This window comes from Euprymna scolopes, chromosome 36, assembly GCF_053919585.1.
Source record: "Euprymna scolopes isolate OS-2025 chromosome 36, ASM5391958v1, whole genome shotgun sequence".
NCBI lineage: Eukaryota > Metazoa > Mollusca > Cephalopoda > Sepiida > Sepiolidae > Euprymna > Euprymna scolopes.
In genome coordinates this window covers 14,823,976-14,848,762 of record NC_136517.1, presented here as the reverse complement: position 1 = coordinate 14,848,762, position 24,787 = coordinate 14,823,976, and the positions used below count along the sequence as shown (strand labels likewise).

Here is a 24,787-nt window from a genome sequence, read left to right as displayed (position 1 = left end):
CTAGGTCCAATCCCTCCTTTGTCAGGGAACCAACAAATAAAAACAACTAAAAGAATAATTTTTTGACATTGAAAAATAGGCACAAATTTTCCGATACAAATACCTCAGAAAAGTTCTGATTTTTTTTATTCCCGATTTATGATGAAAACACTAGATAGCATTTTATCCACCAATCAAAGTGAATTATTTATTTCACCCTCGTGATTAGCAGCTACACTGATCAAGGTTTTTTTTTTTTAAGTTAATTCCTAAGCATCCAAAGATGGAGTACTTTTGCCACATCTGGGCAGGAACTACTAGAAGCACCTTATTCTGCTGTGACAAACTTCAAAATAAATTTCGTAGCCTAAGAGGGGATGCCGTTTTTTCTTCCCTGCAACCTCTTTCCTACAGGAGACATTGCAAGCCCTTTTCTGTTCTAACGTTATTTTCATGACAACTGTTCGTCTGAGCTAAGTCTGGTCAACCTTGCAAAACTTTTATGAAAAACACTTGTCTATCTTAAACCAATATCAATAATTTCCCCCACTCTTTATCTGTGCCTAAACCTAAATTTATATTCTATGAACAAACCTTCTTTCTTAGAACTGCATGCCTGTGGAACTCTTCTGTTTCCCTGCTTTCTAGCTGATTACAATATGGTCGTCTTCAAGTCATACGTGACCAAGTTCTTGATAAGCCATCTCCTTAAGTAATCCAATTTACCAAATTTTCACTACTAACAATTACTACAATATTGTCCCACTGACTACCGTACACTCCCTCCAGGCCTTGATAAGTGGTGACTCCTTTGTAAAAAAACCTTTATTGAGATTGTTTGCTATGACTTTTTTACATTATGAAATATTTTTGGTTATTGTCCAGAAATGAACCTAATTTAAAAAAAAAAAAAACGACAGACAAATCTTTATCACGGAGCAAAAATGTCATATTTCAAGAATCATATAAATTGATCAAATAGCTTTTTTTTTATATTGAAAATCATTTTTTTATGATTTTTAATGAATAATAGTAATTTGTAGGAATTATAAGGCTGATTTTAATTTCTATTTTTGTTATGATAGTTCGAATTGAGTTGTCTCCCTATATTTAATAAATGTGGGAGAGCAAGATACAACATTCTAACAAGACTTGATTTTCTAAGTAAAAAAACAAACTATGTGATCAATTTATGCGATTTTTGGAATATGACATTTTTGTTTTGTGACTGGTACATGCATCATAAAGAATTTCCTTTATTTTTGTTTTTTAGTTAGGTTGAATTCTGGACAAGAACCCATTTTTTTATTAAGAAAACCAAATAATACAGCAGAACTCCGAGATATGGTGGCTCTAGGATACATTTTTTTTCGGTTACGATGTGGAATACAATGTTTTTCTGGACCCTAGTTACTGTATTTGCCCTGCCTTGCAGTGTTATGCTATTTAATTATATACATGTGTATTATATACTGTACTGTATTTTGTTACTAATTTTTAATGCCATAAACTAAAAAGCCTACAAGTGTGTATAGAGGTTGCAATTACTAATTAAGTTCATGTTGAATTTAAAAAGGTTGCATTACTAGAACGTTCCATCTTGCAAATTGTGGCACGAGCATGAGATTGTGTGTAAAGAAAATGAGAGACAAACTGCGGAAAAATGAAGTGACAAAAAAAAAAAAAAAAAAAAAAAATGGTGAGATGAGAGTTGAATGGAGTGCAAAGAAAATGGCTGGAAAATTCAATGAAAAAATATATTAGAAAGAAAGAGAAGGGTTTGGATAAGTTTTGGAGAATTTTTCTTTTTGCTTTCCTGTTTTTTCAAATGAAATAAAATAAGATCCAGGATAAAATTTGGTAGGAAATTAAAAACAGTAAAACTATGGAGAAATTATCAAAAAAAAAAAAAAAAAAAAAGGATTTGAGAAGAAAGTGTAAAAAGGGTTAAAGTCTAATCCAGACCCCAACATTTCTAATTGATACAAAAAGTGAAAAATGGAGAAAAAAAAAAAAAAACAGAAGAAAATGATAAAAATAACGTCACTCCTTAGCACAGAGTTCAACGACCATATTTATAGATTTCCGGGGCATTCTTTTTAACCCAGCTCTAATTGCTAAAACTTGGGAAACTCTAGTATTGCTTTTTCTGCTCTGAAATCCACGTTGAGTCATCGGTAGAAAAGGGTCACATGATTTTCTTTTTCTTATGATGATTACACTAGATATTGCCGATCAGATCATTCATTTTCTACTATAATATTTGTAATAGCAGTTCCCAGTAGCCATTCATTCTGAACAACAAAGTGTTGGGCATCTAGTAACTAGCCATACTAGGGTTAGATCAATCTAAGTTAGTGCAAATCCAGTTAAGCTGATGATCCGAATATACTATATTATGAAAATTTGGGCACTCTAGAAATACTATGTTGATTCTCCTAATTAAGAAATAGTTAATGCAACTTAAGAGTTGCACTGAACCGAAACCATGTCTACCAGTTCAAATCCATACTATCACAAATCTCATTTTAGAATTTATCTAGATCAAATTAACTGATAAAATAGCAAAACTCTTTAGGATCCTGATTAGGTTTACCTTCGCAATCTAAATCGGACCCCAAACTGCATTTCAGTCTCCCATTAAGACGATTCTTAGTGATATACTCATGAACTGCTTGATTCACTAAACGTTCCAAATTGACATTGGGCAAACAACACCTGATAAGTTGAGATGCCTCATCCTTTGTTAACATCCAGAATGCAGTGTCTTCCTTCTAAATCCAAAAAACAAGGATGCTTTATTAGCCAGACTAACCCTCTTGAGTGAACATCGGAGAATCCCCCCCCCCCCGCCGCCAATGACTGAATAAAGAGGGTCTCTTGTAAGCAGCATACTTTTGTTTTCATGTAATTTCCCCCATTCCTATGTCAGTTTACAGGCAGCTCAATTTGTTAGAGATGCAGGTCTGCTTCCATATTTTTAAACAAAATGTGTGGAAAGCTTTTAGGGCCTGATTTCACTTTTTGACTGACAAATCCGTTTACCTGTAGCAATAAGGGAGGTGGGGAGACAATCTTCTTTTTTTTTTTTTTTTCTTCATTGTATATATTTAATTTCTGTTTGTATATGTATATAAAATTTTTACCCCAAACCCTAACTGCACAATGAATATATGAGTTGGGTAAACACAGAAAGACTTTGTTTGGTAAATTATAGTAGTTTAAGTTTTTTTCTGGATTTCCTTTTTCTCACTGCCCCTCCTATTATGAGTCATATTTTCTAAGTATTTATTCAGTGATTGTGCAGTATACCAGGCTTTCAAACATGCATTTCAAGTAAAAACATGTACTAACGTGCCATGTCGAAAGTAATATAAATTCCAAAAATTTATAAAAATGATTTAATGAATATGCTAGATCTAATTTTTGGGAAGAAAAAAATCAGAGACTAGCAGTGGGACATTTTCTATTTTTTCAATGGCAGATTTCAAGGAAGGCAAGGGAGATAATCAGTTTGTCATACAGAATTGGTCACACAACTTTTGCACATGAAAAATTCGATAAATTCTATTTTTACTTGTAATTATTTTTCTACTGGATCATTTTTTGTAATTTTTGGAATTTATATTAACCTCGACACCACAAGTAAGTACAGAAAAGTGTTTTTATTTAAAATGTATCTGTTCGAAAACCCAGGATACTGCACAAGCAGCTTTTTTTTTTCATTGTGTATATTTAATTTCTATCTGTACATAAAATTTTTTATGCCAACCACTTATTGTATAATATATATATATATATATTATACAATAAGGGGTTGGGATAAAATATATGGGTTTTAAATAGATTAAACCGGAAATGATTTCCTTTGACTAGCGAGGTTAGTTATATTTGATTGCTTTTTCCTCACCCCCACTTTGTCAGCCAAATTTTGTATGTATTTATTATACAAATATTATAAGAAAAAAGAAAGCTATATATATAAAAGGCAAAATGTGTGTGATCATTTCATGTATGTCTTCAAAAGGCTTCTTTCGCACGCGCTCCTGGAGTCGTTACTATCGCTTAAAACTGTGTATATAGGTCCTATATCATAATATCTAGGAATTAGGAAAGCGCGTAGCGTATAGATTTATTTATGTCGATTTTTACAAAATTATTGTTATTTTGGCTTCTCGCGTGTTGATTGGGCTATTTCGTATAAATAAAATTAAACTAAACTCAAACGGACGTGTTCGCAGCAATGCGCCAGGAACAGACGCTTACGCTGCGTGACTTCTATTTGACCTTCTTAATTAGGTCAAATGGAAGCAGCAAAGTTAACTTTTATTACGCATGCCTGTTTTTATAGTTATAGTTAGATAAATAAATTCAAACACGTCTACGCTGTATGTCGCGGTGGCCCAATGGTAACATCGCACGTTTTTTTTTTCACACATTAATTTCCAACTCAAGGGTACGGGTTCGATTCTCATACTCACCTACCAAAACATTTTTTTTTATTATTATTTAACACCCTGCCCCCGGAGTTTTGATTTACCTCAAGACACCCGGGCATCGACGGGTACCCCCCGCTAGTACATACTAAAGACGAAATTGAAAAAAAAAAAAAACAAGAAAACTAAAATGGATAAGAAAGAAAAAGTTTTGTTACCGCGTGGATTAAATGTGAGCGGATTACAGAAAATTGTCACACATCCGCCAAATTCTGCAGGGAAGGAATCTGCATTTGCTTCGCGATATTCTTGAAAATTGCCGTAAATTGTGTCTGAATTTTCTTCGAAAATCCTGTCGATATGACAATGGGTGTCAATGAATCTGTGACCAGCCTCTGAACATTTTTTCCGATAGTTTATATTCCATTTAGAACATTTGGTGTTGTCGGTAAATTTTGGCTGGAATTGAAAAACTGACAGATTCCCAAAATCATGATTTCGGAACGAAATATCTTTGACTTGTGTACTCAGAGAATCCATAAGACAATCGTTGCTTTGTGATCCGCACCAGGAATGTCTTTGCAATCGGTTGAGCCGTTGACCAGAAAGATGTCTGGGCAATGTTCGGTTAACATTATTTTTGAAAGATTTAAAAAACATGGGGGATGATGTGGATCCTGAAGGAGGAGATTTTTTAAACGTTGGTTTCTCATCTATTCGGGTCCAGATGGGAGTTGTGGTAGGGGTTTTATATCTGGTTGTAGCTGATGGGTAGAAGTAAAGCACAGTATTCCGAGGAGAGTTGGGCGACAAACAGCTAGAATAAGCAGAGTCGCTTATACTTAATTCAGGTGTGCGCCACTTTTCATGTTCAGGCGAATGTTTTAGTTTCAGATTTTCACATTTGGCAGGGTGATTCTCCACGTATGTTGTGTTTTTGTTAAATTTATCGTCTTGGGACTTATCCTGGAAAAAATAATTATGCGTGTTTTCGTTAAATTTATTGTCTTGCTTCTGATTGTGTGTATGATGATCATTTTTTTCTTTTGCAAAAACAGAGACATTAATTTGCCCTCTTGAATTCTCTTGGAAAGACTGCAAACTTTCCCAAATTTTGGTATTTTCGTCTGGTTCGCCACTGAACGAAGTCTTAAAACTACGAATGTCATCATCTGACGAATCATTCACAAGATAATCTGTACAGCTATTATTTTCCAACAACTGATTCCCTTTGCCGAAACTATCACCAAATCGGCTTATATTTTCCCCACTATGTTCTTCTGAATCACTCGAGTGAGAAGCAGCAGTTACGTATGTTTCATCACTGAGTGATGATGTTTCCGAGTTTAAGATATTGACAGACTCCTCGTTGTCGGCTTTCTCCAGGATGTAAAAGTTGGTTAATCCTTTCAAGTCACGATTGCTGAAACTTTGCCTGCAGCCAGGATCCGAATCAGCATCGCTGACAGATTGACTGAAGCTGCTGACATTGGGTTCGTTATTACATATACTTTGGTTAAAGCTATAATCAGAGTCCCTATCATATAGAACTGGACTACAGCTATCAGGTAGGGAGTAGAGTTTACTTTGTGTAATTGGGCTCTTATGATGTGTAGTTAACAATTGCTCAGAAACAGGAGATTCAGACGCTTCCAGCTTGGCTTCCCAATCTCTAAATGCAAAAGATTTAGGAACTCGATTCATTTCCAACCTCTTTACAGCCTCTTCTAAGATGTAGCGCACATCATAGTCTCTATCAATTGATAGAGAAGGAATATTTTCTTGACATGTGGAGTTTCCGCTCACAAAAGATTTCAAATTATTTTCAATCTGTTGGGGACTTGTGCCATTTTTATAAGATGTGAATTTATCAACTGAAACTTTCAAGAATGGATCATTCATGTTGCTGTTGTGGTTGAAATCATCCGACAACTGATAATCGGTTTTAGCCAAATTTGGGGCACAGACTCCGACACCTGTTGCATTATGACTATTTTGCCTTTCAACATTGTGTCCATTAGGCACAATATATTTGTGTTCGTAAAGGAGTTGTCGTTTTAAAAGCATTCCTCGTCCAAATGATGGTTTTCTTTCAAACTGCCATGGATTATCGATAGGCTGCAATCTTTGTTTGTTAGTGTTCTCCACATCTCCTTGGCAGCTGAGAGAAGATGACAAAGAGTTTTCAGAATGGGTAACAAATCCTGGTTCTAGAGATCGTTTGGATCCGCAAATGGCTACGTTCTCACATTCAGTCGGTTTTGGTAAACAGGAAATTTTGGAATCCGTCTTGGACCTTACAGGTTTTGAGTTGGCGTTCGAAGGGAGGGAGGTGGAGGAACTTTTCAAACCCTTATTACCATGGCGCTTTGCAGGTGGCTCGTACAGCAATTGTGAAGGCCGATTCCTTAATGACTGACGCATTAAGGTAGAAGCATCTGCTGTCTTCATCATCTCTCAGAAGATATCAGATGATTTTGCCTTCAGCTGAAAAACAAAAAAAAATGCAATTATGTTTCTAAATTTTGAGATGAGGATTGATTATTCATATTATTTGGATACTTTCAACTACTATTCTCATCTTGAGTGTTATTTTCGTAACATTTCAGTTGATGTAACCTCCAACTTTCTTCAGGTGTATTTTGTCAAACTTGAGAAATCTGCACGGTTTGGTTTGGTTATTTTGTTTTACAGCATATCAACCCATTACGATTTATTTAATGCCATGTTCAGTTATTTTGGAAATAGTATTCATGTCGTATCCAGTTGTTTTTTAGAAGGTTTTTAGTCTAATTTTATTTCATTTTAAGCTCTAATTATCTTCAATTGCTAGTTTCTAGTGTTTGATTTGGTTGTTTTATAGTGGATTTTAATGTTTTTGTTCCCTGCCCTGTAGAATATGAGTTTTGCAATGGAAGAGGGAAAAGGGTTACAGTATTAATGTTTTGTTCGTTTTAAGTTAGGAAACCAATCAGGAAGTGGGGGAGGGAGAAAGAGAAAGGGGAAATGGGGAAGGGGGGAAAGGTGGGTTGTTTTTGTTTTTGTTTTGGGCTTTGCAGAACATAAAGTTTTGCAAAAAGTAGAAAAACAAAAAGCATCAATGTTAGATGCATTTCGTCTCAGGAAGCCAATATCTTCAGACAGTCTGATCTGGTAGCATCAGGAGGAATCTGCACGGAATTTTGAACGCAACTCTTTAATCCAGAGGGGTAGCATGCTCTCATTCCATCAGTCATGACTGGATATAAGTCCTGATGGAATGAAACCATATGGATGAAAAGAAAAAACGTCCCATTACAAAATTATGTGCAGATTCCGGAGTTTGACAGAAATATTCCAGAGTTCAACATGATACACGTAAAGAAAGTCGGAGGTTACAGTGATCGAAACATGAAAATAACAGTGATCTAAAGAATCCAATATGAAAAAAAAATTGCTTTAAATGAAGAAGCTGCAAATTAAACTAAGGATCATCATGACTATATTCATTTTAACGTCCGTTTTACACGCATTGGATGGCTTTAAGAAATAGACTTCCAAACAAACCTATCTCTGGCCAGGTCTTTATTAATCCCTCTATCAGGTTCATTTTTATTACTTCCTCTCATGTTTTTGTTAGACTTCCCCTGTGAACTACTTCAAGTGCTCTACATCCACTGACCAATCATCCACTGCTTCAACGTGGTCTACTCTCTCTACACTATTCCAATTTAATCCTTTTCTGAGGTCATCTGATCTAAGCTTGTCTTTAAGACTAACAGTACATATCCATCATATCATTTCTCTTCATGCAGCGCATATCCTTAACCCTCATGGGCCAGGTTGCACTCTGAACTTCTGCCATTATTAGCCAGCAGAACAGTACCATTGTCAACTAAGGAAGTGTCTATCAGGCATGTGTACGCAGTGTGACAATGTATCAAAGTGAAACTTAATCCATGAGGGTTGAGGATATGCGCTGCATGGAAAAAAATAATATAATGGATGATGCTATGTTTGTTTACTCTTAATTCTTGCATTAGCACTTCAGTATCGTAGCATTGAATACAAATTTTCAGTAAAGTACCCATTTAATTTTATGAGTATTTTTTTAAAATAAAAGCTCAAAAAAATAATCCACATACAAAGTCATTAAAATAAAGCAAAAAGTCCAAAAATAATTTTTTTTAACATTTTTAAAATAGTTTGAAAAACGTTTGTTTTTTGGATTTTTTTTTTTTTTTTAAATTTCTTATTTTGTTCTAGCTAAGGATAGAACACACTACTGGATGCCAGACATTCACCCACTATCTAATATACTCCAACTAAAAGATCTTTATGAAATTAAAACAGTCACTAAGTACAATTGTTTGTGTCTCTCTTGCACTTGGTTCACTGGGTATATTTGAAAGTTGTTTTTTTGTCTGGTTGCTTCATTAAAAACTAGAATGATGAAGCTCTTTCTAAGGTTCCCGTTTCTTTTTTTATGTCGTACATAAGACGTTGATATTTTGTATCTTTTCCTTCCTAGCTGTTTAATCAAGCCTTATTGGGGTCAGTAACTTCTACCAAGGTTGTTTCTTTCTCCTTGTTCCATGTCACTAATTGGATATGACATTTAAATGAATATTTTTTTTTTTTACAAGGGTGTTCCAAAAGTAATGCTTCTTATTTTTTCATCCTGCTTGACTGGATCAGAGGGATTGCAAATAGCATTGTTATGATGACTGAACTTATGCATTTATGATATGAAAGTTTCATCACTCTGTTGAAGATATTGACAGTGTGAAACCTTAAGAAAACAACTAGTCATGGACATACATTAAAAGCAGAGATGTATCATTGAATTCCTTCATGCAGAAGAAAATTGAACTGATCAACATTCACCGGCACCTGTTGAACGTTTACGAAGCTGATACAGTTGATGTCAGCATCATTAGGAGATGAGTTTGTCGATTTAAGAGTAGCAACAGAAATGTGAGTGACAAAGTGCACATTGGACGCCCACAACCTCAGAAAAAACTATGCCGTTTGACCAACTCATCTGTGCTTATTGGCAGATAGCGGTGAATGAAATCTGTATAGAGTTGAATGTGGGTGTCAGTGCACTGGAAATGATGTCATCGCTAAGTACAGCAAAGTGGGTGCTAGGCGGGTTCCATGAATGCTTACGCAAGACCAAAAGAACCACCAACAGAATGTCACATTGCGGTGATGGGACAGGGGTTGGAGCGTAGTCGATAAAGTGGGACCTATTAGATTGAAGACTGTTTTGGATCCTATGCACCAGCCCAGATGTGGCAACAATATAACATGCATGGCCGAATGGTGGCCTTGTAAAAATACAGGATACTCTCAGGTGTGAGTAGTATTCTAGCATGATAGAGGGAACCCACTTTCTTTGCAGCAGCCTTTACAATGTCCTCAATGTACTTGTTCCAGTTGATATTATCTATGAATGTTAAGCTGAGGGTCATGATGTAAGGGGGGAGGGGCAAATGAATCTAAGTATACAGATGTGTCAAAATGTGAACATGTGCAAGACATGTTTAGTAGAATGCACAGATGGATGCTACTGATGGCAGGCCTCCAATATGAGAAAATCTTCAGCTCAGATGACAAACTACACAAGAAACAGGTTGGCTCATTAAAATAATGTCTTCTTCAATAAAAAGTTTTACGCTGTAATTGTGAGCCATTTGAGATTTTCCGAAAGTTATGATCATCTGAAATAGTAAACTGGAGTGGTGTATTTTGTGTGCAGGGAGAATCCTTTTATGATTACAATGACAAAGATCACTTCATCGATACTGTGGTTGGTGTTGGAACAGAGCATGGACTTCAGACAAAAAGTGGACAATCACAGTCTATGCAGTGACCGTTCACAAAAGCCAAAAAGTATATAAGCACCACCCTTGCGTTTCAAATTTTCATATTTATAACAGCATATTTCAAATGAACTTGAAAAATGAAAATGGAGAAAAGATATGTACTAGTGTCATAAATTTAAGACTCCAAATTACTTTAGAATTGTTTTAAGTAAAACATGTGATATGCATTTTTGTTGTTTTATCAATGAGTGATTAGCTTTCGAAATTCAAAGTAATTTGGAAGCATTTAAACTGTTAATTTCAGGAAGCAGGAAACAAGAGGGAATTCCAAAGTCTAACAGTCCGAGGGGAGGAACTATTAGAGTAAAAAACTTTTCAGCATCTAGGGACCTCAAATGTGAAGGGGGGAGATTTTGCTGCTTGATGGGTTAATCAAGAATATGTACATCGATAGAGAGGGCATGTGCCAGGAGTTCAGAGCACAATTCATTAAAAGTCAAGTCCTATGATTCATTCGTGCGCCAAAACAAATCAAACAAATTAAAAAACACTCAGTGGACAAATATTTTCAATGAAAAATAAATATTGTGTTAAAACTGGCATTTCTTTCTATTATCAAGTTTTCGTAAAAGTTGTTTATCTAAGAATAATAGCATATGAACTCCTTTCACATTGTTTGAGAATGTAAAAATGTCCATAGAAAGGTGTTGGTTGGTTGGTTGTTTTTGTTTTATGGCACATCAACCCTTTTCACATTATTTAATGCCGAATCCAAAGATTTTGAAGAAAAATTTTTTTAATCAAGTAAATTTCATATTATCCATGTATTTATGAAATTTTTTATCTATACGTTCATTAAATTTTATATTATCTACTAGCCTGGGTGCCCCGCGTTTGGAGGTGTGTTTTGAGCAAAAAAAAAAAAACAATGGTAGTAGGCAGGAAGGCTCGAACCCGTACTGTGAAGGAGGAAAAGAATGAAAAAAAAAAAACCCACAAAAAATGTGACATGTTTGCTGTTGTGTCCATCGCCAAACCAGAAGTGACATAGGTTTAAATCAGGGCTAGACAATTGAAAAGACGATAACTTTTGAAAATATTGGCAAAAAAAGCGACCCCTTCCTGTAGAAAAGTACCCAGTTGAGGGTGAAGGAATTAATGTTTTTGGTCAATTTCCCCATATTTGTCATACGAAGGATCAAGCTTCAAAATGATACCGATCTCATGAAAATCTGTCGCCTCTGTCAAAAGTTTTAGGCAGATATAAACATACGTACACACATACATTTAAACAAACAATTGAGATTTATAGATGTATTTATTAAATTTCATATTTATATATTTATTAAATTTTTAATATGCATTCTTTAATTTTCGTCTCTCAGCATTTACATTCTAAGGGCAATGAATGTGTGCTAAAGTACCAACTAAAAACATATCTTTAAAAAGTTGATTTTTAGGGTATTTGAGTCTGTATTCCATATTGTTTTCCCTTGCCATGTTTGCTTTCACGCACGTGCATTAAATTTTAGTGCATAATTGAATACGCTTAAAAACAAGGAATACAGACCAGAATACTCCTAAAAATCAACTTTTTAAATGTAAGTTGGTATTCTAGTGCACATTGACAATTAATTATTGCCCTTAGATTGATAAATGAAAAATTCAATATGTAAAAAAGGTGTGCATGTGTTCTCCTCGCGTGGTTCCAAAGTGGAGGATCGATTTATTTATTAGAAACTGTGCACACATGTAAGAGTTTTCCTATTAATTTAAAAATTGTAAATGTTGGGTGACAAAACTTGAAATAACCATAAATATGTATATAAAATAATTGGAAATGTGCAAAATTCAAGGGAAATTTAAAAAAAAAGCCAAAATTTGCAAAATTTGGCTCAAAAACGTTGAGTTGGTCTTAAAATGGGCGATCGATTAACTAGAACATTGCATTCGAAACTGAGCATTCCCTAAAAATATTTAAATTTTGACTTTTTCACTTTATTTGATAATCTAGTAGATTAGTGCCCATTCAATAAAAAACTACTGAAAGAATCGAAAAAAAGACAAAATAAAAAAAAATATAGAGGGTGTACTTTCCCTTCTGTTATTAGCACTATTATTTTTTGTAAACAAAAAACACCATCAAGTCAAAGTTTTAAGTACTTCAAAAAGATGCATGCTTTTTTATAATCATTGTAGATGTTAATTTTTTTAAATTTGGTAACTTTTTACTTTCTTTGGAACACTACTTGCTTGCATCAAATTTAAGTGTAATATTCGATTTCAGCATACCCAAGAAGTAAAACCTACACAAGTCGTCATTTTAAAGGTCATTATTTAGGTGAAAAGAAGGTAAAAATTTACCAAATAGTCAAAAAACAAATGTTACCAAAGGCAAGATAAGTTACTCTTCCACCTACCTTGATAAGTTTTGGAAGTGTTTCTATGCATTTTTAAAATGTTTGAAAATGATGACCAACCCTCTGACACCAAACTTAAAAAAAAAAAAAAAAAAAAAAAAAAAAAAAAAATGCTAATGATTATGTCTCATAGATCACTACGTAGCTAAGCGGATGCTCACATTATGTTAAATTTATATAAGAAAGTGATCCCCCCTTCTAAAATGTTAAATTATTGTTTTAAAATTCTTTCTTTCATATTTTTGAAGGATATTGAAACGAATTAGTGGAAAAAAAAAAAAAATAAAATAAAAAAATAAAAAAAAGCTTTTGATTTCTTTTAAAGAGATAAACTACAGAGTTGGGTCATAAAAAATATGGTGCTTATACACTTATGTGACCGTGCTATTTTTTTTAATCATATTTTCACGCTAAATTCGAGTTTTATGATACCTTTTTTTATTAAATTGTTAGGTGAAAATACAGAATAGTTACAGAACTTTCTCCCCATGTTAATGTTTTTTTTTAAATAATCTAAATATTAATTTACTTGTTCGTACATTGCAAACATTAATTAATGAGAAACAAGTTACCTCTCTTATAATCGCTTTTTATTAATTAAAAATCATTAAAACCATTCCCTCTCCAAAATTTTTTATTACCATTATTAACCTATTTACATGTCATGCTGAAATTAGTACAAATTCCAACGCATTTCAGATGAAAACATTATCACCTACTTAAATGTCATGTTGAAATAAGTAAAATCATAACTTCTAATTTTGTTGATAAGGGATCTTTTAAACCTACACATTTCAAGTGAAAACATTATTTATTTTATTCCTGTTTAATCTTTCTTCCTCTCTTTTTCCTCTTTTTTCTTACTCTTTTATCTATTTCTGATGTAATGATGATGATTTGCTGCATCACGTGATTGAATTTTACATGCTGATTGGTTTGGGAAGTTCCTGCTTGTTTTTTGAAGATTTGCGTTATTTTGTCAATTGAGGTATCGCCATCCACTGGTGCGGGACGTGTGAACTTTGTCTCCATAAAAAAAGACGTAAAAAAATAGACAGACTTTAAAACAATTAGAAATCCAAAAAGTTTGGAAATAAGCTAACCAAGTGAAGGTTAGGTTTATCCAGGTGTGGTGACTAGACTATAAAAAGTCGAAGACATGTCAGTAAAAACATAAAAATCAGTAACTTTCATGCATCGGAGAGTAAAAGACAGAATATTTCTTCTAGGAATGAAGTTGTTTAATGGCATACACAAGGTCGAAATGTTGCGAAGTTGAGTTTAAATGAATTACAAATCGAAAGTCGACTTCGATGTGCATGGTAAGAAAGGAAGTTCTACTGAGTGAGGTGGTGGAAACTACCAAAGAAACAAAATCATGGGAATTAGCAAATGAACTATGAAGGAACATTTGTGGTTTTATTTTTGTCATCTACAAGGAACTAACATGGATTTATTTACCCTAAATCAAAAAGAGATATTGTGATGATTAAGGGGAAGTAACTTATGCTGACTTATTTTCGTCCACATTTAAAAAGATAATATAGTCGTCCATTGTAAAAAGCGTTTCAGTACGCGACTTCTTTCGATCTATCTTTCTTTACTTCTATTCTTCACTGTTTTTATATAGTTACTTAAAGTCTGTTGGACCTTGCTAAAGGGACAAATTTAGCAGGTGCAGACGCAAGTGAACATTCTACATTTTTTTAATCATTTTTTTCTTTTTTATCTTTTTCTCACTAAATTATTTTATCTTCTAGACGGTCGTTTCTTGCTTCTTTCTTGTTTGGTAAAAAGAGACAGAAAATATGAGGGGGGGGACTACAAAATGCTTAATATTTGTGCAATAATATTTTCAAATTGGTTTTAATCTGGCGATAAAATAGCTGACAAGAGTCATGTTTATATGAAAACTTAATATTAAAAAAAAATTTAAACACAATTAATTAAAAATCTATGTTGTAATGGAACATTTTGAAATAATGGAATTTTAATCGTTTTAATCTTTTAAAAGTTAATTAATGTTCAAAGTTTCTTTTTCTTGGCAATTCAACTGATTATAGTATATATTAATTTAAAAAAACATAATATTAAGTTTATATCAATTTTTTAATTGCAACTTAAAAGGTAAATTTTTGTTCAATATGTGTATTTAAATTTTTAAAAAATAAATATTTTTTACTTATTTGAACTCTTATGTTTCATAATAAATAGAAATTTTGATAGATTTAAATATATTTTGTTCGAATTTTGAAAAAATAAATGGGGGGGGGGTGAACACGCACTAAAAATATTTCCCCTCATATATTTTACGAAAACTGCATTTTATATGTAATTTCATTCTGAAATGGATAAGTATAAAACATTTCATGAAAATCTGACCATTAGTTGATTTTTGCTAGATTTATTAAATAGGGTATGTTTTCACGTTCGGAATGTCTACTATATGCGAACGTTATTTTAAAGCGCCAATTATGTAAACACGATTTTCGTCTCGCAATTTCATTATTTTCGTACGATGAAAAAATTTTTTAAAAATTATTACTGGTTATTTCGCCCTTTTAAATGGTACAAAAGTTATATTGATAATATTAATTTATAATAAAGCTACATCATTTTACATATGGTTGAGGGGTAATTCTGGTGACTTTTGGAGGTGCCTATTGATTAGGAATCTTTTAAACCTACGCATTTTAGGTGAAAACATTCTCTTACATGTCATATTGAAATTACAAAGCAATTAATACAAAGCAGTTTTCTGTAAATATGGGAAACCAGACACTTACATACACGTGTAATCCAAAATGTCCTGAATAGTAAACAACTTGGAATCATCAGAACTTACATAAAATCGACCTAACTTAATATCACATGTGGTGTGTCATGCACATTTAGGTGAACTTTTGAAAAACATTAAAGGCAGACATGTAACGTGGAATTTCCACGGGTTCTGCTTGTAACGTTATTATTTTAGTACGGTAACATAAGTGCATAAGTACTAAAAAATACCGACCATTTTTTTCCGCTTGTTGACTATACTAATAAATGCTCCCAGCGCACACATAAGCACCATCCCTCTGTCTTTAAAGATAACCATAAATATGTATATAAAACGATTGGAGAAAGCAAAATTCAAAAGAAGGCTAAATTCGAAGTTTATCCTAAAATCGTTGTGGTTCTAAAATGGGTGAGCGATTTACTAAAACATCGCATTAGAAACTGAGCACCCCTACAAATATTAAAATATCGACTTTAAAAAATTGGGGGTTTGTATTACAATCCACATAGGTACGAAAAAGTGGTAAAAATTTTAAATTATAATAAATAAACGTTATCAAAGGCAAGATGAGTTACTCTTCTACCTATCTGAAAAAGTTTTCAGTGGTTTTACTCACTTTAATTGGTTCGAAAATCACAGTGTTTACCGGTATATGTGAACAAGGCAATTTTTTTTTTTTTTACATAGGCGTCACCACTTATCAAGGCCCGGAGACCATTCGAGGATAAGGGTTAAGAGTGTATAGTAGTCAATTGAACAATGTAGTAATCGTTAGTAATAGAAATTAGGTAAATTTGTTAACTTAAGTGGAACGGCTCATCAAGAACTTGTTTACGTTGGACTTTAAATTAACCAGATTGTAGTCAGCTTCTTTCATGGAATCTACGTTTAGGTTTAGGCACAGATAAGTGTGGTAGGAATTATTGATAGTGTGTTCAGCTAGACGAGTGTTTCTTGTTAAAGTTTGGCGAGGGAGGACCATAGATTGAAGCTCAGTCGAGTACTTGCCATGAAAATAACGATAAAGCAGAGACAAACTCGCAACATCTCTTTTGTGAGATAGAGGTTGCAGAGAAGAGAAAAGGACATCTCCTATGAGGCTACGAAGTCTATTTTGAACTCTATCAAGGCAGGACAAGTCCTTTCTAGCAGCTCCTGCCAAAATGTTGCAACAGTACTCCATTTTTGGACATACCTGGCTCTTATATAGATAGAGAATTGCGTCAGCAGTAAGATATCTACTGAATCGATAGAAGGATCCCACCATTTTTCCAGCGTCCTTGGCAATAGATTTAATGTACGTGTTCCATTTAAGATTAGGAGTAACAGTTAAGCCCAGAAGCTTATCAAAACATGACGCCTCCCCAAGATGAGAGCCATTCGTTTCAATTGATGCCAAATGGGGATCAGAACATTGATGATGTAAAGATAGAAGTTTGGTTTTAGATGCACTAAAAGTAACCAGCCACTCCTTTCCCCATTGTACCATGTGCTCAAGATTAGAGGTGACAGAATCAGAGAGAACTTGGTCGTTTATGATCTTAGATGTGCTACCATAGATGGTAGTGTCATCAGCATAAATATCTACGAATGATGTAAGGATGCGAGTTGGAAAATCATTAATGTAAATCAGGAAGAGAATTGGTCCCAGGATGGAATCCTGAAGGACTCCAGCATTAATACTGTGAGCTTCTGATTTCTGCCCGTCAACTACTACTCTTATGAACCTATCAGAAAGAAATGATTTAATTAATTAATTAATTTAATTAATTGAGAAGACATTTCCAGCTATACCATAGCTGGAGATCTTGTGAAGTAAACCTTTATGCAATACCTTATCAAAAGGCCTTCGATATGTCAAGAGCAATTGCCCTAGAAAGGTTGCCTCTGTCGAGAGATTCGCTAATCCTATGAGATATAACTGTAAGCACATCTGCTATAGATCTAGCAGAACGAAAACCATATTGAGTGTCACTAAGAAGGTTATTTTTGCTGAGATGGTTGATTACTTCTCTATTTAACACAGGTTCCAGCAACTTACTCATGACACACGACTGTGGAACTCTCTTCCGCTTAACGGTTTCCCACCTGACTACAACTTGGATGTCTTCAAGTCCAACATAAACAAATTCATGACAAACCGTCCTCTTAAGTAAAACACTATCAAATCTCCAATACTAATGATTACTACAATACTATCTCATTGATTACTACATGCAATAACCCTTATCCCTGAGTGGCCTCCGGGCCTTGATAAGTGGTGATCCCCATGTAAAAAAAAAAACAAAACTGGTGGGAACCAAGCCGCTGCTCAGCTACTTTGGACTTGACGGACTGAGCATACAACTCTATTCCATTCTTTATTACTTTCTTACAATGATTGCTGGCAGTCCTGAAAGCCGCTTTAGTTTCAGTACATCTATTACGTTGGAAGCAATGGAAAAAGTGATTTCTGTGCGCAATGGCAGCAGTACATTCTGGAGAGAACCATGTCTGGCTGTTTTTGCTGGAACTTTTTTGAGAGTATGAAGCTGTCTATACCTAAAATTAACCATTCCGTCAGATCTGATACTATAGAGGACACATTCTTTTTAAACATGGAATGCAGAGGTAGATCTGATATAAATGTACAGAAGCTATCCCAGTCAGCCATAGTGTATCGATATACTGTACGATGGAGAGGTACGTCTGAGGACTTATTACATTTCATTTTTATCATAATTGATACAACAGAGTGGTCGGAAGATCCAAGAGGAGACAGAACGGAAACTGAACATAGTTCAGGGCAAGTTGTGAGAAAAAGGTGTGGGATGCTCCCATACTGGCCTTCAGTGTAGAGCACACGGGTGGGTTCGTGAACAATCTGAGTGAGATGAAGTATGGAAAAATGAGTATAAACTAAAATAAACAAAATACTGTTAGAAACCCTCCCAACTAGGTGTGTTAGAAATTTCGTGAAAAATATTGAATAATTCTACTTTTCAAACTTATAACTCCTCGAAAAAATGTAATTCAAGCCCTAATTTTTTTTTTTTTAATTAAAGGAGCAAGGACCAAGGTTTCATAAAAAACAAAAACAAACAAACAAACAACGTGTTTTTTTTTTTAAAAAAAGGTTTGGGTTTGTATTACTGTACACGAATTTAGGTAAAAATGGCACCGGTAAAAATGGCACGTAATGGATTAATGAGAAAAATGACAAAACGAGAACATGCATGAATATCTCATAGTATATTAAAATGGGAAAACGTGCGAAATTTGTCGAATTAAAAAGGGTGCTACTGCTAGACGACCGATCTGGTCTCAAATTTTACCCTCGTTTTGAGTTTTCCAAAAGTTAGGTCATGTACTGCAACGTCACCGGTGTTACAGAAAATAATGAGAAGTTTGTCAAATTTAAATAGATCCTAAATGCGAATCTTGTTTTTGAGATTTCCCAAAGTGCTATTACGTCACAGGTGTCAGAAATAACTTTTTTCATCTGTGTGGTAATTCATTCACCTCTTCTCCCCTATTATAAGTTGAACACTGGGCAGAAATAAATTTAAAAAATCTCCCTTATTTACAAACAAGTTCCTTTTATTTTAATTAGTTACTTCTATTTATTTGTTTCTTTATCATATATTCGATTCGATGTCTATACTAATAAATGCCTTAAAAATAAGAATTATCGAACATTTATTACTATAGACAACAAAATGAAAAAGTAAAATATACAACAAATAAATGCTACCAAACGCAAGATATGCTAAAAGTAAAAATAAAATAAAAATAAGCAGTTTATATATTTTTCAAAAATACAAACAAAATAACTTAGACATAAACAATTATATCCATTTGATGACGGCTTCTGATATTGAAATCAGAAATCAACATTATGTTATTCGTTCCTCGTAATTTATGTAAACTTAGTGTTGTTTCTTTTTTATGGAACTCCTGCATTGCAACATGTCGGCAATGGAGACGAGTTATCGACCCCTTTATGAAACTCAAATATAAAGAAGTTTCTTCATAAATATTGCATGTTTTTTAAATTACTATATTGATGAATTAAAATTATATTTTGATACATTTTATACAACCTTAATGTAACCCCCCACCCCAAAAAAAAATACTAAAAACAATCTATAAATGTTTTTAGCATATTTTTTTTCAATTCACTCATTAAAAAGAAATATTAAAACTTTAAAATTATAGTTCGATACATTTTTATACTTTAAAATTAAGTACTCCTTGTGCGTTGAGTCTTATAGTTCACAGCCTAAATATTCAATGACCTCTCCCCTTGGTGCGGAAATAAACTTTTTTTATTTTGTAAACAAACGAACGTATTGTACTTATGGATGTTTGATACCGAAAGAAATATGAACTTAAAAAAAAATGTTACTTTTATTTCATTAAATTGTTAGGTGAAAGTGCAAAATAGTTCACCCCACCTCCATGTTAAGAATGGCTTTCTAAATAGTTATTATTTCAACGTTGTTTGTACTCTCGGGGTGTCAAACATGTATAAGTACCTATTTTAGTGAGTCAAAACTGAACTCTGTCATATTTGGTCAGTAAGCTGTTATTTATATTGGAATCAGTTTATAATTTTATGTCAGAAATATACTCAGTGACCGAATGACCGATTGACCCCAGAAATGTCCCCCAGAACGGTTTCGCATGAAACTGTGAGATGAATTGGTCATAAAACCTTTTCGCACGTATACGCGACAACACATGTTATCTTTCACTTTAGTTTATGTATCTGTTGAATTTGTTAATAAGGCAATAAAACTATTTTTGGTAATTAACAACATTGATACAGTTTAGCTTTGAGAATTTTGTGTTACTGTTCCCATTCCAGCTTTGGACTACTATTCTCATCTTGAGTATCCCTATTTACTTGCTTCGCCAAGAGGGCAAAGTTAGACACAATGTCGTTTTTTTATGTGGGCAATATCCAGCTCTCCTACAAGAGGAACTCTGGATCAGAACAAAAATTAAAATTGTCTCAGTCTGAAAGGATTTATCTTCATTGAACGGGGAGATAATAGGTGGAGTGTAGCAGCAATGTAGCATCAGAAGTGATACTACACTTTGTTAACGTATCAGTCGATGCAACCTCCGACAGAAATTCTGTGCAGATTCTCGAGTTCAACAGAAACATTCCAGAGTTCAATATTTATTCAATAATAGCAGTTTTGGATAAATAAGAAAAAATTGCAAAGCCCAACTTATCAACGATAAAATACATTCAATGATAAAATAAATTTAGAGTGCACCAAAATTAGTTTTTTTTCTTTTATCAAAGATAAAAGCCAGTCGAGGATAAGTGTTAACCAGGGAGCTTTTAATTACACTAAACAAAGTGCATCTTTTCTGGATCATTTTTATTTTGTTTTGTTTTAGGGGAAAAAACTTATCCCCGTGTGTGTTTTATCCTTGATACCTAGCGATTCATTATGAAAAAAGAACCCAAAAATACAACTACAACTTGTCCAGAAAAGATGCATTTTGTTTAGTGGAATTGAAAACTTCCACATTAACCCTTATCCTCAAGTGTGTTTTATCCTTGATAAGTTGCGATTCATTAGTCCTAAGTACCCCATTTTGGGGAGCTAGATAGTCACCAGATTAAAAACCGACATTGTGTTTGGGGTGCAATTAAATAAGAACCTTTAGATAAACAATGCTTCTAAACTGAGGTAATTGTAATTTTTTGTTCCGATCGAAAATGCCCCTTTTTGGGGAGCTGGATATTCCCCAGATTTAAAACCAACCTTGTGTCTAACTTTGCCCTAGCGAGGTGCAATTAAATAAGAACCTTAAGATAAACTGAGGTAATTGTAATCTTTTGTTCCGATGAAAACTGCCCCTTTTGGGGGGGGGGGGCTGGATATTAAAAATCGACCTTGTGTCTAACTCTGCCCTCGTTGACAGCAAGAAAATAGGAACTTTTACAAAACCCAAAATGAGGTTAGAATTTGGGACCCCATAGCTTCAGTAGCACCTTTTGGTGCCATTTTTACCTAGTTATTCACTTGTGCCATTTTTACCGAGCACCAGTGGTGCTCAGCACTACTGTACACATAGATTCGAAAAAGTTGTCAAAAAAACAAATATATAACAAATGTTATCAAAGGCAAGATAAGTTACTTTTCTACCTAACTGGATATATTTTTCGTGTTTTTATTCAATGTAACATGTTTATTCAGCTCGAAAAACATACAGTGTTTACCGTTTGGAAAATTCAAGATGGCGTCCGACACTCTCTTTAACACGGTAGGTTCCGGAAAAGATGTTATAAATAATAAACTAGACAAAATACTGTTAGAAATTCGCTCATTATATGTTACCGTGACATAAGTTGACATATATTCGGTGTTTTTTTAATAGTATTTTGTCTATTTATAACACCTTTTCCCAAACTTACCATGTTAAAGAGAGTGTTGGGCGCCATTTTGAATTTTCCAATACATCGGTAAACACTGCATGTTTTTCGAGCTGAATAAACATGTTACATTGAATAAATACACAAAAAATATATCCAGTTAGTTAGGTAGAAAAGTAACTTATCTTGCCTTTGATAACATTTATTTGTTATATATTTGTTTTTTGACAACTTTTTCGAATCTGTGTGTACAGTAATACAAACCCTATATTACTTATTGATCTTTTATCCTCAATTTGTGATAAATCTTTGGTGAGTAAATTATTTACTTTTTAATAGACACTTGAAAAGGGGGGGGGATTAAAAAAAAACGTGTGTCTAAAATATTATATTCGGTTTATTGGAAAGAGCATAAAATTTCACATTAACCCTGAAAATATTGTAAAAATAGAATCAATAGAAAAATTGATAGATTTTTAAAGTTTAAAAATTGAAAAATACTGAACTCGTAAAATTCAATTAATTTCATTACTGTTTTTTTAAAAATAAAAAAAATATTGGTACTAAAATATTTCTATTACTTTTAAAACAACTAGTTTATTTTGGAAGTATAATCCATAAAGAAAATAAACAACCCACTTTTAAAAGAGAAATTACGAGTTTTTTATATTTTATTCGCAGTTTCGTGTTAGGGGTGTCAAAAATTACTACAAAAATTCTGATACACCTAATATGTTACCGTGATATATATTCAGTGGGTTTCTAACAGTGTTTTGTTTAAATTATTTTAGTTTATACTCATTTTTCCAAACTTCACGTATTTAATAGTCAGCTCGCAGCCGCCTTGTACCGATAAACACTATGATTTTCGAACCAATTTAAGTGAGTAAAACCATTAAAAACTTTTCCAGATAGGTAGAAGAGCAACTTCTCTTGTCTTTGATAAAATTTATTTCTTATATTTTTTACCACTCCCCCCTGCCTCTGTGGATTGTAATAGAAACCCTCAATTCTTTTTTTTTTTTTTTGTAAATTTTTACGACGTGACCCAGCGTATTATAAACACATTAACCCCCCCCCCATGTTAAGAACGGCTTTCGGAATAAACACCCCTAACCCCGAAAACCGTTCTTAACATGGGGAGGTGGGGGTGTTATACTACGATGGAGCAGGTTGTAAAAAAAACAACTTTTTTTTTTGATAATCTTGTAGACTAGTGTCCATTCGATAATAATCCGCTGAAAACTTGGAAAAAAGTTGAAATTAAAAAAGAAATATAGAAGGAGGAGTACCGTTTTCATACATGAACGTGCGCCGTGCGCGTGCGGTGTCTGCGCCATCCCATCCCAGGTAAAATGGCTGCCTTATATGGTGGATTTAATTTCGTAATTAATTTTTATATTATACTATTGTAATTATATCAATAATTGGTGATGTACTTTTTTGTTACCGTGCTAAAATAATAACATTCAGAAAGCCGTTCTTAACATAAGGAGAGGGGGATGTTTTCTAATTATTCACTATTTTCATCTAACAATTTAATTTAAAAATTAAAAGATATCGTAAAACTCGAATTGAATTTGAATTTTTAAAAATAGCGCGGTAACAAAAGTGTTTAAGCAACGGATTCTTTTTTTTTTTAATATCTGAAACAACTGAACCGGAACCATGCTTTTTTTTTTTTTTCTTGTAAGAAAAGAAAAATTGACATTTCTTTCGTTTGAAACTTATTTTAAATCAAAAAACAAATAAGTGCAACTTTTAAAGTCACGTATGAATTAACAGGGATAAAATGAGGAATATAATAATCAATGTCATTGAAGAAATTCTTTGAATGAAGAATTAATAATGAAATTATTACCTGAGGTTCTTCTTTCCTTAATTCAAGAGTCGTTTCGAAATGGAAATAGCAATTTGATTTGGGGGAGGGGGTGAGAAAGACGGATAGATAGATTAAATGAAAGAGGGGGTAGAAGGGGAGAGGAACGCGGATTGATAGCATAAATGCAAAGAGAGAGGAGAGGTAAAGATATAGAGAGGAAAAGAAAAAGCAGATAGGCGGAAAGAAATTAAGAAGGGAAGAGGAATACTTTAACGATAAATTAAAATAAAACTTTTTTTCAGGAAAAACAATAGAAGTTCTTGATTAGAATCAAACCTAAAAATAAACAAAAAAAACTACAGAACAATCTTTATGATGTACGTACCCGTCACGGAACGAAAATGTCACATTCCAAAAATCACTTAATTTATTAGTATTAATTTATTAGTAATTTATTTAGTAGTTTATTTTTCAAAAAAAAATCATTAGGAACCTTCAACCCACGAGTCACACAACACAGATTTACCCCCCCCCCCGCCTCGTATATGTAATATGGTGCAACAATTTAATATTATCATAACTTTTGTTTGTACCATTTAAAAGAAGAAAATGAAAATAAACTATTTATCTTTTTGGCGGACGTTTAGGAATTGAACCCCACCTTTAAATTCCACAATTTACACTTTTTTTTTTTTTTTTTTCACGTTAATCTCATCGATTACAAACCTAACTTTAAGATTTAAAAAAAAAAAAACTTTTATCGGCGGGGATCAGTTTTCAATTATGACGTTCTACTAAATTAGGTACTCCTTGGGCGTTGAAGTTCCATGGCGAGCAGCAGAAAAATTTAATGGTCGCTCCCTAAGCCCCCCCCCCCCCCGGCACGTCTTATTTACTGACGTTGCCGTAGTAACTAAACGATTATTTGCGTGGCTACCGTAATATGACGATGGTCCCGTTATTTGTCACATTTACAAACATTTATTTATTTATTTACGTTGAAAATTTTTTTTACTCTTTATGAGTATTAAAAGAAAAAAGTTACTAAACATTTATTAATAATTTCTCACTTTTACAAAAATTTGTTTTTAAATTTCTTTTTAAATGACGACTTTTATCGACTTTTTTTAAAATAGTATTTGCGGATGGGTATGCTGACAACAAA

General features: G+C 33.4%; 1 protein-coding gene across 1 annotated transcript in view; it reads right to left on the bottom strand.

Annotated features, from left to right (window-relative positions):
• The window catches only part of LOC145260353 (uncharacterized), a 110,470-nt gene extending 86,594 nt beyond the window's left edge, over nt 1-23,876 (bottom strand). Inside the window, exons 1-2 of the mRNA XM_080118286.1 lie at nt 23,662-23,876; nt 4,634-6,902 (exon numbers count right to left, since the gene is read on the bottom strand). Coding sequence (XP_079974412.1) covers nt 4,634-6,869 — 2,236 coding nt within the window. The 5' untranslated portion in view covers nt 6,870-6,902; nt 23,662-23,876. The remainder of the gene's footprint in view (nt 1-4,633; nt 6,903-23,661) is intronic.
• Nucleotides 23,877-24,787: the final 911 nt, after the last annotated feature.